At 32.0% G+C, this 16,669-nt stretch overlaps 1 protein-coding gene across 1 annotated transcript in view; it reads left to right on the top strand.

The window, feature by feature from the left end:
* Window positions 1-16,669, top strand: part of LOC106678101 (catalase) — a gene marked incomplete in the record, with an annotated part of 109,975 nt that overhangs the window by 86,966 nt on the left and 6,340 nt on the right. The window contains 4 exon segments of the mRNA XM_067045372.1: window positions 1,217-1,367; window positions 10,987-11,166; window positions 13,340-13,531; window positions 15,422-15,574. Of these exon segments, the coding sequence (XP_066901473.1) occupies window positions 1,217-1,367; window positions 10,987-11,166; window positions 13,340-13,531; window positions 15,422-15,574 (676 nt within the window).

Below are 16,669 nucleotides of genomic sequence, written 5' to 3'. Positions count from 1 at the left end.
TATTTATTTTATTTTAGTATGTATGAGATCATTCATCACTATTACCTATTGCCCACAACTGTGTGGCAGATTGTAATATCTATCAATAAATAAATCTATCAAATAAAAAAATTAAATTACATTAAATTACAGTTTCTATATAATAGTACTTGTTGATGAGAAGAGAAGATAAAATGAAATGAAGAATAGTTTATTATTCTGAGACAATTTCAAAGGTAATTTAAATTTTACAATAACATATATTGGCCAAAAACAATGTGGGCACAGTTAATTATAACTTTTATTAAAAGTTTGTATAAATAATTTTTAATACAAATAAAAAATAAATAAATTAAAAGCTAACTGACTAAATACATAAAAAAACAAAACAAAAAGGTAGATACAAAATATCTGTACTATTATAATACTGGATTAGATTGGTGAAGTAAAAGGTAGTTAAATAGAAGGGATTTAAACAAGAGAAGGGTTGGTGTATGTTAGAGGGAATGGAGTTCCAGTGAAAGGCAACTCGGGTAAGATAATTTAAGAAAGATGGGTATCGGAAATTGGAGGAGCCCTACAGTAAGTGATAAAATATTATCACCATTGAAATGTATAATATATTAGGGAGTGGTAATGGGTGATAAAATTCTTAATGCTACACAAAGGAACAAAGTTTATTTATATTTAATAAATTCTACTGAATGTGATAAAAAGATTTGGTGGAATGGTTCAGATAAATACAGATTTTGAGAGACAGGTTTCTTAAAATAAATTCACTAACCACTGATTTAACTGTAAATTTTTTTTTTATAAAAAGTAACTTCTTAAAGAACTGAATCTAGAGATCTTGCGAACGTCAATATATTAGGGCTCACATTTTAGCAAATTTACTCTAATTTAAATGTTGTTCTCTTAGGTTTTTTAGTGTTGTAGATAATTACAAAGTTATGAAGCTCGAAATGAAAAATTAATTTTTTTTTAACAATTTGATTCAGCCGCCATTTTGTATTCCCCTAACTATACTGTAATTATACATAGGTTTCATTTGAAGGTAATGAAAAATTGGAATGAAATTATTTACTTTTTTCTTCTCTTGAGTTCTTGTACTATTTGTTGTAATATTCATAATAGCTGCCGTCATAATTACTTTTTTCACCTTCTCTAGATATAGAACCCAGCACCCTTTTTTCTACTGAATACAAAACAATAAATAAATATGATACTATGATCGCAGAGACCCTAGAGGGTTCGCCATCAAGTTCTACACTGATGAAGGGATATGGGACCTGGTAGGAAACAACACCCCGGTCTTCTTCGTGAGGGACCCTCTTCTTTTCTTCTCATTCATCCACTCGCAGAAGAGGAACCCTGTCACCCATCTGAGAGTAAGTTGTCTGAATCATCTTAAACATAGCTCAAAGAAATAATCAATAGTTTACCTTCAAGCAAAATCTATCTTAGTAGAGAGAATAACTTAGAATGATATAATTATATCATAATGATATTATATATAATTTTTCTTTAGAATTTAGACGGGTTTGTTTATCAGTAATAATAAAGTTATCCATTTAGTCTCTGATCTACATGACTATAATAAGGCCTGTCAGGACATAAGGAGTTGAGCTTTGAGGCTCCACTAAACCTTCCTATTCCTCTCTTATCCAATCCTTACAATCAAAAATATTTCGTAGAATCCTCAATGCTCATTGCTTTATCACATATAAAAGACCTCAAATTTCATATGTGAATGATCTAACCCTGACCAGATATCAATTCTTCAATTATAAACTCTCCAACCACTCAAACCCACTAGGTTTTAACCTTGTTTCCTCTTCCATTCCTGATAATCCTCCGAGGCACCTGAAAAGAAGATGGTTTTGTGACCTTCTAACGTTGAAATATTAGTATTTCCATTCACTCTAAACATGTTTAATTTCTTATTATTTCACTCCTTCGTTTCGGCCATTTCGGTCATTCTCAAGGATGACTTATATTAAATGTCGCAGTTATAAAGTTGCAGGTTATTTTGCCTTTGTCAAACTATATTTTAGTCCATCAACCTATTGCTCACCTGACTAATTTACTTTATACTTTCTGTTATAAACTTATCACTTAGAGTTATAGAAAATATAATTTGAAGAAGAATGGGGAGGGCCGCTCCACTGGGGGGTATAGGAATTTGATAAATGTCTTCCACGGGAGAAAAAAAATTAGTAAAATATTTCAAAATTTAAGTGATAACCTTCACTGTGGCGGGTCCTTAGCGAGTGAAGCGAGCAGAAGTCGACAACTGTTGCCCAATTAAAGCATTTTTTACAGCAGGTAGAGGTTCTATAAGACAAACGTCTTCATTACAATTTTCCGCACAATTATGATCCTAAATTGATAATAAAAACGCCTATTCAATTGAATATCATCAATGAGAAACTTTCCTTGTGTGATATCCCAGAAAATCACGCTTGGAAACATAATAATAATAAAATAAAATAATAATAAGAAAACATAATAAATGGAAGGCATTGAAACCGAAATATAGAAAAATATGCAAACTATAAATAAAGAATTTAACTAAATATATATCTATTACAAAATTATAATAGTTTCTATATGAGCGGTGATTGATGGCCCCCGCTGTGTTAGGTTGCTTATGTCCTCGTGGAGGTAGATCGACGAGCCTACTTGGCGAAAATAATCAAGAAGGCAGAGATGGCCAAGATGCTGAAACTGCAAGTGCGTAGTACGATGTGCACAATGATACGCTAATGTGTGTTGTTTTATATCTGCATATACAAAAACGACCGAGTTTAGATTTGTTTTGTTTTTGTAACATATATTTCATATTCGATTACTGATCATATGTTGGCCGCAACATATATAGCGAGGGTTTAGACGGATACAAAGAAATAAGTGTAACCAATTACTAAACCATTAACTAATAACGTAACTACATTTTTTTATTCCTTGTAACAACATATTTACAACAAATCTACTCAATTTCAGAAGTATGAATGTCTACAGTTTTTTTATTCCAAGTTCCACAAAAACATATCTAGCATAAATGATACTAACTGATAAAAAAGTCTAACAGGAACTACATCTTTGCAATGCCAATACATTCCTTAGTAGTTGTCACATTCACGTGTCTCTAGATATGTAATTAATTCAACCACAATGGTTGACTTTCGCTCAAGAGATAAGGGGAACCACCAACTTTCAAACCGAAGTCGACAAACAAGAATCATTATATAGTTTAAATACATATTTATTTTCATTCACTTGCCTACGAACAGCAAAAAAAAAATGTTATAAACCCACATTAGTTCAAAAAATCGTCTAATGTAAGCAAGTATTGAGTTTCGGATTTAGAAATCTTACGTTGTTGACAGCTCGATGACCAATTACACATAAAATTGTATTACATTGTTATAATGTTTATGATTATAATATTATTTTAAAGATTAGTGTTAAATTTTACTAGAGAGGGTAGCTCAGTGAGTAAGGTGCTCTATTACTGTCTTACTACTCAAGTCTTGCATGGACAGATAATCACTTTAGTAGCGAGTCCTCCTGGGGTACAGACCTTTACGAAATAGGTAATGTTCTTGAAACAGTACTTCCTTACAAAGTACCAACCTCCTGACCCTTAATGAAATGTAGTGGTGTAAGTTTTTTTTGTTTTTTACTTTTTCTGATACTTAGTAATAATTCTTTTCAAGAATGAATGTTAATACTTTAATACCAAATTCCTACCCCTGTAGAACAGATTCGTTATCTTGGACTTCATCTTGACAAACGACTAACCTGGAATCCTCACACAAGACTGAAAAGACAGGAAACTGCACGCAGATTCCGACTACTGCAGCACTTACTAGACAAACGGTCTAAACTTCCAACTCATTACAAAAGACTGATCTACATGACAATAATAAGGCCCATCTGGATATACGGAGTTGAGCTTTGGGGCTCCACTAAACCTTCGTATTCCTCTCGTATCCAATCTTTACAATCCAAAATCCTTCGTAAAATCCTCAATGCTCCTTATTTTGTTACTAATAAAACCATCCATAAAGACCTAAATGTTCTTTATGTAACCGATCTAGCCCGAACCCGATATTATTCCTTCCATAATAAACTCCCTAACCACCCAAACCCACTCGTTTCTAACCTTGCTTCCTCTTCCATTCCTGGCAATCCTCCAAGGCGCCTGAAAAGAAGATGGCCTCGTGACCTTATATTGTAAACTGTTTTAGAGTTCTACTACTGGGTAGTTTCTCTACATCCTGTATCATATCATATGTCATTATGATCAAATTTACTGGTTGTATTTTTTTATACAGTTGTAAATATCAACAAATAAATAAAAAAAAAATACCAAATTCCCATATAAATCTTTCTAATCATCCTAATCCTTTGGTTCAATCCTTATCCAGATACACCCATCCTTACAATCCACCTCGAAGATTGAAATGGCAGTGGCCAAGAGACTTATTTTAAAGTAAAAATGGACAGTTACAGTTTCGGAAATAGCCAGATGCTCCACTCAAGTTGAGTGTTTTCGGCTTTAGCGCACTTGCTCAGCCTCTACTGGCTTATTACCAGTGATGCGGCGAGAGGGATGCGCTGGGATCTCAAAGAGCTCTGCTCTACCCCTCATAGAGTGGACTCGGGAATCCTCAGATCGATAGTCTAAATATTTTATATAAATGTAGCTAGTGATTATTTTTGTTTTATTATTATTTAATATTAATATTATTTTTTCTTTTCATAGTTGGATTTTTATCCTTCTGTTAATGTATATTTAGAGAGAGATTTTATTTATTTTTTCATTTACTTATTCATTTTATTCTTATTTTATTTTTTATTAATTGTTAGTAATTACCTATTCCCCAATAATGGCAGATCGTAATAATTATCAATAAATAAATTAGTTTTAATGAAAAAAAAATACTTTAATAGGTTTTTAGAGATTTGTAAAACAAAATTCCTTTTAAATTATTTTATGTTTGAACTACTTGATTAATTTCAGATTAATTATTTATTATATTATTGTTTCAAAGTGGTTTATTTTATTATTAACATACACCATTATTGATCCATTTTACTCTCAACCTTTATTCTTTAAAAAACTCTCCAACGTTTCGGCCCTCAGGCCATTTTCAAGGAGACAACCTTAAATATTCATTGTTTTTAATCTAATTTGCAGGGTAACTGCCCATGTCACAATATAACTTTTTTAATATATTAATATTAAAAACCCTTTTATACAAACAATCTCCTCTTTTCACTTATTAACAGATTTACTTTTATAAAATAATTTAGACTGTTATAAGTGATAAATATAAGTGAAAAAGAGGAGATTGTTTGTATAAAATGGTTTTTAAACTTAAGATATAAAGAGTTATATTGTGATATAGGCAATTATCCTGCAAATGAGATTAAAAACAATGAATATTTAAGGTTGTCTCCTTGAAAATGGCCTGAGGGCCGAAACGTTAGAGTTTTTTAAAGAATAAAGGTTGAGAGTAAAATGGGTCAAAAATTGTGTGTGTTAAATATAAAATGATTAATTTCTTCAGTTCTTAGTCACGAGTTTTTTTTTAATAGCTTGTTTATTTATTAAGTTATATTAAAAAGTTTATTTATTAAGTTATATTAAAAAGTGTTGATAAATTAATACTTTTATTTTGTGAGATAAGTAATGTATTTATTTTCAACTGCTGGTATCAAAGCTGTGTCAAACCTAAGTATTATTAATTTATAGATCATGTACAAATCTCCTCCTTGTATAGCCGTTGGTCTAGTCACAGTACTTGTTTACAAAGTGTTAACAAACTGAGCCTTCGTGGGTTGTAGCGGTACTGATTTTTTAAAAAGTTTGACTACCTAATAGCTCCCATAACCTGGTGCATACTATTATAAAGCAGGTTTTAACCCGAGTGCAGTTAACAACTAGTTCCCAAGGGAATAAATTAACCTGAAGATGAGTTTATTACTGGCTTGGTTGATGAGTACTTCTACCTCGCTGCTTAGCCGGATCTCGTTTGATTGCACCAACAACCGGGGCACGGAACATAACGGGCCATTATTATCTGCAACCATTTCTCTGTAATTGAATGTAAATGTATCGATAATCATCTAGAAATATCCGGCAACTCAAAGGGCTTTGTAAAGAAATGGAATGAGATATACTTTATTGACTTGAAAATCTATTTCAAAAAGCTTTAACTTTAAGGAAGTAGTCCAGATCACCGAATAGATGGAATAAGTCTGGCGAATAACGAGGGTGAGGAAGGACTTCGTAAAACAGCTAGTTTAGTTTCTTCATTGGCAGTCGTGAAACATGAGATCTGGCGCTGTCATGTAAGAGTATAGGTACCTTCCGATAAACTAATGCAGGTTGTTTTTTATGCATTATGTCAATATAACTGCTTTACGATTCACTTCTAGGGAGGAAAAAAAGGGAAATAAATTATTACTGTCATTGACCACCGCAAAGAAACCAATAATTTGTTGGATGCAGATTTGGTTTAGGCATGTGTCCCAATTATTCGTCGATAATTAACCACTTTTAATCACTCGTGATTATCCTTTCGAGATAAGGCTCGTTTTTTGTCTAGTGAGCAGTGAAACGCATTTCTCTTAACGCTTCAGCTGTTGCCGCCCATTACGTTCGTAAGGTACATATAGATCTTCATTTTTTACTTTGGTTTCGAAAAACTGTCAATACACATTTCATTAACTGTTGGGCCGGCTGTAGTTCAGGTGGTTTAGGCGCAGATCTTTGCAACCTGAGAACTGCAGCAATACGGGTTCGAATCCGGTTTGGGGATCGACTTTTTTATTTCTGTGGTGGCCCAAGAAATGAAAATTTGACCCGCCACCATGGGTTGAATAGGTTTGTCGAGGTTGTCTAGTCTTAGGCGGCTCTCCAGCCTGATATCCACTTTACAGAAGGCCCTCGACAAGGCGTATATGCAAGAAAGGAACGGCCGTGCCAGGGGATGAGCCCTGGACACTGACGCAGGTAGAGGAGGTATAGGTAAGAGAGAGTCTGAGGTAGAGTAACAGTTCTAGTTGCCGAAATGAAGCGGATGGACTAAGAGAGAGGAGATAGGCTATCATCTTGGGTATGCGTACAAAAAAAACAAACTACTATTGGCAATGAATTATGATGATTCAGTATGCTCTTTTTTTTTGCCGACTCATTTTTATATTTTAAATAACATTATTACATATGACATATAAACATTTGTACAAGATACAATATTTTTACAATAATAAGATTATGTACATTTGGCTTATCCTCTGAGAGGCTTGTAGTGCTGCGCCCTGTTGGGTTGCAGAGGCACTCCGTGCTCACTGCCTGCTACAGGCTGGTTACCTGTAGGTACCTCGACCCTCGTATGTCAGAAATGACCAGGAAAGGGGGTTATAAAAAAATCTTTTAACTGTTTGATAGTTTTTTTCTACGGAAAACTTAAGTTCATCGTCGTCCATTGCTGGTGATAGGTTGTCAATTATTCTTGGTTGGTTATCCAAATCTGTCGTCAGTCAAATTTTTTTTAAACCATCGGCGATATGTTTATTACAACGCCTTTCTCAGAACGCCGTGGTAATGTTTCTAGCAACTTGGGCTCCTGAGTGTCCAAGTTTAAATTTTAAAAAAACTCGTATATCTTGAGTTTCCGTGATCATATTTGATGTTATACTAAACAATGTGCAATCAATTGTAATGATAGAGAATATTATAAAACGTAGAGGATTAATAACGGCTCATTATAATCTGTAAACTTTAATGTAGTTAACAAAAGAATTCCACTAATCCCACTTTGAATTTCTGAAATAATAAAAAATGGAAATTTGATATGAAATGACCCAATAACTATTTTTACCCTCGGGTTCCTAGGGATTGTATAAAATTGATTTCGTGTCGGTCTGTCTTTAGTAACATTTCTGTCCAATGCACATCCCCTACGGCTGTTAATGAATAAGATTTCTTATGAGCTTTATCACTTTCTCTCAACTACTTTCGCTTAAGCAAATTAAGATTAAACGCAATAATAAATTGGTGTGAGAATGTGCCACTAAATCAACTTACCGATCGATATCACACAACAGGCTTCCAATCTTCCTAGTTGTTCAATATAAGAAAAATGATAGCAGAACAAGTTGGATAAGACACACAGAGCTGTTAGCTTGAGGTAATAGAGCGTCCGACACGTAACTGATTGGCGTCAATCTTCTGGCCAATCCGTCCAACGAGCCATGTCCAATCCACTGCTTATCCAATCCTCAGGTATTCTATCCAATAAGTGACGGATTGAACGATTCCAACATGTAAGTCTGCTTAGTCACATTTCACCCTAATTTGAATATTTACGAATTGGCTTTGAAAAATAAATTTCGTTTTCACATTTTAATCGGGAATGACAAGATGATATTTTTCGTCCATTTTTTAATTTTCACTTACCTAACAATAAAATACACAATGATGAGTTAATAGTTGTTTGCGGATATATATAAATGAGAAGATGGTTGGGGGTGCGGTTTCCAATTGTGAAGAACACAAATAAATAAGAAGTTATTTATAAGTGCTAACGTTTCAGCCAGAATTTCAAGCCTTTATTCGGGCTAAAACAAAAAACAAGATAACTACCTATCTAAGAGAATAATAAAATAGCTAATATTATAAATACATAAATAGCGTTGACAGATATGAATAGTATAAGTATTTTAGGAAGATAAAGGCTATATGAGAAGAGTAATATTAAAATTAACTAAGATGAAAGAACAAATTTTAAAATACATATGAAAATCTAGTTAGTAAATATATGTAAAAAAAACTTAAATTAAAAAAAGTGGGAAATAAAATGAATGTGTAGGTAATTAAATATTTAAGTAAAATAACAGGAGTAAGGAAATACAAATATAAAGCTATATAACCAAAAAAGAATAAAGAAATATGAATATTTGAATTTAATAATAATAATTTTAGATTAAGTTGTGGAAAAAAAAATGAGAAAGAAAATATATGTAATTTATGAAATGTGTGAGTAAAATACTACTAGAAGAAATACTAAAAAAATAAAATATAAAGTTAAGTAAGACAGAGGAAATAATTAGTAAATATTTACTAATAATTATATTTTTATTTCCTAATCATCTATAGGCAAGTTATTGTAATGACTTTGTATGTAATCGAAAGTGGATTTTTTTACACTTTTTCGATATCAGATAATCTAATTCCTATGAAAATGCTCATGATATATTTTGTCGGAATCAGAAATATACAATATCTATTGTATTAATCATTTGATCCTGCAAAACTAATTTAATTAATATTAGAAATATTTGTAATACAAATTTTGTGGTTGAACTCGTTTTTATGACGTTTTAAATAAATACATACTAAGAGTATTTTTTCATTTATAAATGAGTAATATTTTAATTTTAACGAATTAAATCATCACTGTACATTACTGGGGATGTAAAAGGAAACGAAAGCCGCCCAAATACCGTGACCAGGGATGTTATAAGACTTATATCACCTCACGAAAAAAAAAAACCGACTTAAATAAAAAATATTAATTTTTTAAAACTTGAAAATTACAATATTACCCCCCAAAATAGATAAATAAAAATAGTTATGTAAATATTAATAATTTGTGTAATGCCAAGACCCCTTTGCAGCAATTAGTTCCTACTATCGAGATTACACTATATTTATTAATTTTACAATATCTGAAATCGGCTTCAGGCCAGAACAAACTGCCAAAAATAGAAGAATTAAAATTATAAAGTATAAACAGAAATCAATTTTGCACTTGGACTACATCTGGACAAACAACTAACTTGGAATTTAAAAGACAGGAAACTCCACATCGATTCCGACTATTACAGCACTTACTAGACAAACAATCTTAACTTCCAATCAATAAGAGAAGACTGATTGATCTACATGACTATAATAAGGCCTATCTTGCAGAGTTGAAATGGCTTTATCCTTCCTACCGTCGTAAGTATTTCATGGCATCCTTCATTTTCCAAGTCATCCAATCCTGCCGTCCTTCATACATCTCCGAGCTCCTTCAATTCAAATCCTCTATTCGTTCCCGCAATACCCGTTCCCGGTCGTCAGATTTATACACAAGGGCCCACCGAACCGCTGCTTTCGATAGATCGTTCGTTATCCGAGCCTCATCCTTATGGAACTCTATCCCTTCCAACATCCGTCGCTCCAATACCCTTCCTACTTTTAAATCCCGCCTGTCCAATAATTTCTTATCCATTCAGACCCCATACAATTGTAAATATATATGTTAACTATTATATCATTCTTAATTATTTTTACAACGTTTTATTTTCTCTTTTTTATTTATTCACTTTTTTTTTTTTTTGTTCAACTGATAAAAGTGAGAAAGGACCTATAATAATTTTTTTTATAATGACTGTTTATATTTCTTTGTATTTTTGTTTAAGTATCTCTGAGGCTCCTCAGCCCTCATCTATTGATTTCTATTTATTATTCCAAAGGGACTCGTCCCAGAATAAATAAAATATTATTATTATCATTATCTGGACGTACGGAGTTGAGCTTTGGGACTTCACAAAATCTTAAAATTCCTCTCGTATCAAATCCTTAGTGAAATCCCTAATGCTCCTTATTTTCTCACAAATAAAATCATCCATAAAGATCTTAATGTTCCATATGTAACCAATCTAGCCTGAATCAGATATCAATCCTTACATTATAAAGTCCATAACCACATAAACCCACTAGTTTCTTACCTTGCTTCTTCTTCCATTCCTGACAATCCTTCTAGATGCCTGAAAATAAGATGACTCGAGACATTGTAGTGTTGAAATATTATTAGAGTACTACCAATGGGTAGTTTCTCTACATGCCTGTATCATTAACTCCACTATGATCTTAGATCACATTTACTGAATGCATTTTTATGTGAATATCATTAAATAAATAAAAATATATATATTTTGCTTTAGGACTACGATATGTATTGGGACTTTTTGAGCTTGCGACCAGAGTCCCTCATGCAGGTGATGATCCTTTTCTCAGACAAAGGGATCCCCGATGGCTTCCGGCACATGAGTGGCTATGGCTCCAACACCTTCAAGCTGGTCAATGAGAACAATGAACCTGTCTACTGCAAATTCCACTACAAGGTAAATCATATCTGTTGAAGTAACACTTAAAACTTATACTTTTTTTATCTCTAATTTGTTTTATAACATTAGCGTAAACTGGGGTTACTCCAGTAAAAGTTTTGAATAATTAAATTGTCACCTGAAAGGCCTGCTATCTCTGATAACAGGAATGATAGTTGATAGTACAAGAGCCCAAGAGGAGGAAAAAGTCCCATTTCAAATCAATTTTGATTACTTTAATGAAAACTATCTATAATGGGATGTAGATAGTTGAACGTAGATTAAGAAGTGGAAAAGATGGTCGGGAATGCGGTCTGCAAAAAAAAAACACAAATGAACAAAAAATTATTTATTCTTGCCGACGTTTCGACCTGAGTTTCAGATCTTCATCAGGGAGCTTTCGACAAAAAGTTTGGATAAAATGAAGACCTGAAACTCATGTCAAAACGAATAAGTCATTTTTTTTTATAATCTTAACACTTTCTTGAAACTGGTAAATTTTTTTAAAAATAAGTAATTTAATTTCTATCCATTTTAGTCTCAAAACCTTTTATTTTCCTTATAAGTCCGACGTTTTGGCCAATCCGGCCATCTTCAGGGACAATCTACTTAATACAATTTTGAAATTATAAAAATCTCAAACAATTTCAATTACTTTAATGAAAACTATCTATAATGAGGTGTAGATAGTTGAACGTAGATTAAGAAGTGGAGAAGATGGTCGGGGATGCGGTCTGGAAAAAAAAAACAACACAAATTAACAAAAAATTATTTATTTTTGCCGACGTTTCGACCTGAGTTTCAGATCTTCATCAGGGAGCTTTTGGCAAAAATTTTGGATAAAGTGAAGACCTGAAACTCATGTCAAAACGATTAAGACATTTTTTTTATAATCTCAACACTTTCTTGAAACTGGTAAATTTTTTTTAAAATAAATAATTTAATTTCGATCCATTTTAGTCTCAAAACCTTTTATTTTCCTTGTAAGTCCGACGTATCGGACAATCCGGCCATCTTCAGGGACAATCTACTTAATATAATTTTGAAATTATAAAACTCTCCATGCAGGCTATTCTGCCCAGGTCAAAACATCAATTTCTAATTAGTCACTTCAAATGAAACAAGGTTGTTGTGATAAAGTTTTTAAGGAATAGTGAATTTTAGGAATAATGATTTTCATTTTGTTTTAAGTGAATATTGACTAATTAGAAATTGATGTTGGCAGAATAGCCATGGAGTTAGAGTTTTTAAATTATAAAATTTAAAAATTGTATTAAGTAGATTGTTCCTGAAGATGGCCGGATTGGCCGAAACGTCGGACTTATAAGGAAAATAAAAGGTTTTGAGACTAAAATGGATAGAAATTAAATTATTTATTTTTTCAAAAATAATTTTTTGTTCATTTGTATTTTCTGCTGACCACACCCTCCCATCTTCCCTACTTAAAACTATGTATAGTTACTAGTCGAAATTGATGAATCTGCCAAGTATAGGTAAGTGGAATAAAAAATGGCAGCTGTTACAAAACGAATTAATTTTTCATTAGAAGCTCAATATTGTTAAAACTATCAACAGCACTGAAAAACCTAAGATAACATCATTTTATGTAGAGTAAATTTTTCCAAAATATGAGCCATAATAGACATATTTAAGTTCAATAGTTCGCGGGATATAGCTTTTTAATTGCAACGTTTTACAAAAAATTCACTAAAAATCAATAGTTGGTGAATTAATTTTAAGAAATCTATATCTCAAAAACCGTTGGACATACAGATGTCTATTAGCACTCAAATTAAAGCTAGTTGAATGTTCTATCAAGTAGTTTATGATGTTTATCTTTGTAAGAGTAGTAGTTTTCATGATATTTTCCAAAATAAATTCACAAAATGTTAATTTATAGTTGTTCGGATAAACTTTTTGAAACTACCATAAACCCTATGGAGATAACCATCATAAATTGCTTTATAGTGCATTTAATTAGCTTTAATTTGAGTACTAATAGACATCTATACATCACATAGTTCCTAAGATATATTTTTTGATAAATTATTACTTATATCGAAACAACTAGAAATTAAGTTTGTGAATTTTTTTTTTTTTTTTGAATACCATGAAAACTTCTAAATTAACATGTAACTTTTATTGGATTAGTCGTTGTTTTACCAACAACCATTTGTATTTCTTGATGTAGACAGCGCAAGGAGAAAGAGGCCTCCCAGTGGAGAGGGCCCAGAAGTTGGCTGGAGTCGATCCTGACTATGGCATCCGAGACCTCTACAACAACATCGCCCTGGGAAAGTACCCCTCCTGGACCTTCTACATCCAAGTCATGAGTTTCAAGGAAGCTGAGGAGTTCAGGTGGAACCCTTTCGATGTAACCAAGGTAATATTGTTCAAATTTATTTTTACTTTCACGATATATAGTAAGTGGAGTGTAATGATCGTGCAAAATTTTGTCCCTTGAATCCAAATTACTATGCACAGAATGGTGTGTGTGCCTAACGCAATGACGATAAGTCATACAAAACTGAAATTACATATTTAGGGCACATGCCCTACATAAACATGTGTGCCTATGGACAGCAACTTTTTTGTGAAAATCACTCAATGGGATATACCTCTTCTTTTTTTTTTAACAATTGATTGTAGAGGGGTATAGCCTCATACAAAAGACACCCCTAACTATATACAATGTTATAAATAAAACAAAAAATTAATATAAAATAATAATTCTTAATAAAAGATAAAATAAACGTTAATGACAAAAACATGAACATTTATGGATTTAACAAAATAAATAATTGATTTCTAAAGGAAAAAAAAAGTGAACTTAAGAAAAAGATAAAGAAAAAAAAGAAAATTTTAGAGTGACAATAACAGAACTGATAAATATTGAATTTATAACAGGATGTCTTGCAGCAGCTTGGGCTTCAGTCTTCAGGTTGTGGTTAGGTTTCCAAGTTATAGGTCACTACTCCTTTAACTGAGAGTGGAAATTCATGAACCATTTTTTAATGTAATCCTCTATTGACTCTATTTGTAATTCCTGATGCAATTGGCTGTTTCTTACAAACCAAGGAGCATCCACAATCAAATAATTGGTGTTCGAATCGGAATTTTACCGATACCACCCGATCTCTTCCTATCATATTAGGCAAGTTTTCTGAATCAGAAGAGACTCCTAAAACATTCTTTATTATTTCTTTAAATTTTCATCATTTCGATCAAACTAGCCTAGCCAAAAATGTATTTGATAACAGCTTTTATTAAACATTCATTTTTAACAAACAACATTATTACTAGTAAATTAACCTTGAATATAAATTTACACCTCATATCGAATAATTTAAAACTTTTTGGAGGCTATTCTGCCCAGGTCAATAATTTCCGTAAAAATCACCCTATGAAACAATAAAACTGTAGGAAATCACATTAATTTATTAACAAGCTTGCCTTCAGGTTATGTCTAATTACCTGTTTTGTCACTTTTCCACTATATTTTAAAACTTTTAATTATTGATTAACTTAACACTATAATCACTCTCTTACCATATAATATATTTAACCTTGCAAACAATCAGATCAGGCATATATTTGATTGATTTCAGATTGTAGTTTGGTCTAAATTCTCATTTATTTTATTTTTAAAATTTATATGGAAGTTAATTGTGTAACAGTAATATTAAATTTAACTATATTATTCATAAATTATTTTTTCTTAAAATGTCTGTATAGTATTGGTTTGAATTTCTTGTTTGTTTTAAAATTCACTGTATAATTAATATTTTCTCTTTTAAACGTACTATTTGCTTTATTTAAAATTATTGTATTTTCAAAATCGAATTTATGTTGGTTTCAAGATGCATGCTGCATTTTATTGGGATCCTTCACCTCATCTCTTACGAGGATACCATTGCTGGGTGACAGATAGCCATACATGGCTATATATACATATAGCTAGAAAATTAAAACGAGGAATTTTATATATCAATCCTGATTGATTTTTTAAAGTTTATTTTGTTTTTCAATTTACTACTGTAATTATTAATTTTAATGTTGGATCTGTAACATAAGGAGTATTCATCAACATCGTAATCTTTAAATTTCTGTTTATCTTCAAATAATTGAAACCATAAAACTTCTTATTGATTGCTTTGTTATTTATTCTTTTGTTTTCTGTTCTATTTTTGGAATTTTAAGGTTAATATCTTTAATCTTGTAAATAAATTTTTTCCTGGAAATGTTTTAATATCTATTTTATATTGTAATTCAGATTTGGCCTGAAGACGATTTCCCTCTGATCGAAGTTGGCAGGTTTACACTTGATAAAAACCCCCGCAACTATTTCACAGACATAGAGCAAGCAGGCTTCAACCCAGGTAACATGGTGCCAGGAATCGAACCAAGTCCAGATAAGATGCTTCAGGTAAAAAGATCTATTTCATAGTCACAGAAATCGCAATTGTAATTGGACAAATATATTAAAAATATAGTGGATGTACTCTTTTTTTCTAACTTTAGGATCAGATATTTAGAAAAAATAAAGTTTTTAGATTTATAGTAATTATTATAGTAGCCCATTCGGGTCTGCGGGTGGGGATTTCTACAGAGGACTTGGAAAGTAATCAATTAATCAAGATGGAAATTAGAGATTTAAGTTCGGTCGGGTTTAAAACAAGACGGTTCTCTGTCACCTATGTTATTTAATCCAGCACTAAATACGTCACTAAAAATGTAATGCATACTGAAAAGGGTTTACTTTAGGTGGTAAAATAAAAGTGCTAGGGTATGCTGGTGATTTGATATTATTTTGTGTGGAAAAAGAAACGATAAAACTTAATACAACTATGTTAATAAACTCTAAAACAAAACAAAATTTATAAAATAAAAGTGAGATTAAATTTCAATTTCAAAATTGCTTGCCTCACCCATTCTGCCCAAAAACTTAAAAGTTAGAATTTACAAACTATTATCCTTCCCACTGTTGTTTACTTTTGCAAAAGAAAAATGTTGCAATGAGAAATATAATCAAAAGTACTTTTTTGATAACTGTTGAAATTGGAGTTAGTTAATATGGGAAAACTGAAAACCTCGTTTTGTAAATTAGCATGTGAAATAATTGTCACTGTCAATACCACAAAAATGTCTGTTATGAAACGTGCGAGGGTTAATTTTGACTTAAAGCAGGAGAAGTGTAATGTTTGGACCAAACCAGATTTTTAAACTTACTGGTTAAATAAAGCAGGGAGAGGGCATAATTCTACTCTCTTCTAAAGTAAACGTGAAACCAAAAAGGCCATGCCCTTGGGGCTTAGGTTTACCTTGAGGGAAGTAGAAATGTCTGGCATTGTAATCTATACTGAAACAGAAGGCATCCAGTGATTGGCTCAAGCTCATCTCCTACTTCTCTGCCACACCTCTGGAAGGCAAAAAGCACTCGCCTTTTTGGCTTTAGATTTCCTGCCAGCTTACTCCCTTTATTATACTATTACCTCCAAGGGTTAAAGTGATGGGAGGAAGC

The sequence above is a fragment of the Halyomorpha halys genome, unplaced genomic scaffold (assembly GCF_000696795.3).
Source record: "Halyomorpha halys isolate HHAL.00 unplaced genomic scaffold, Hhal_1.1 Scaffold123.1, whole genome shotgun sequence".
In the NCBI taxonomy this organism is placed as follows: domain Eukaryota; kingdom Metazoa; phylum Arthropoda; class Insecta; order Hemiptera; family Pentatomidae; genus Halyomorpha; species Halyomorpha halys.
Note: the sequence above shows the minus strand (reverse complement) of the source record. Positions and strands in the feature narration are given on the sequence as shown.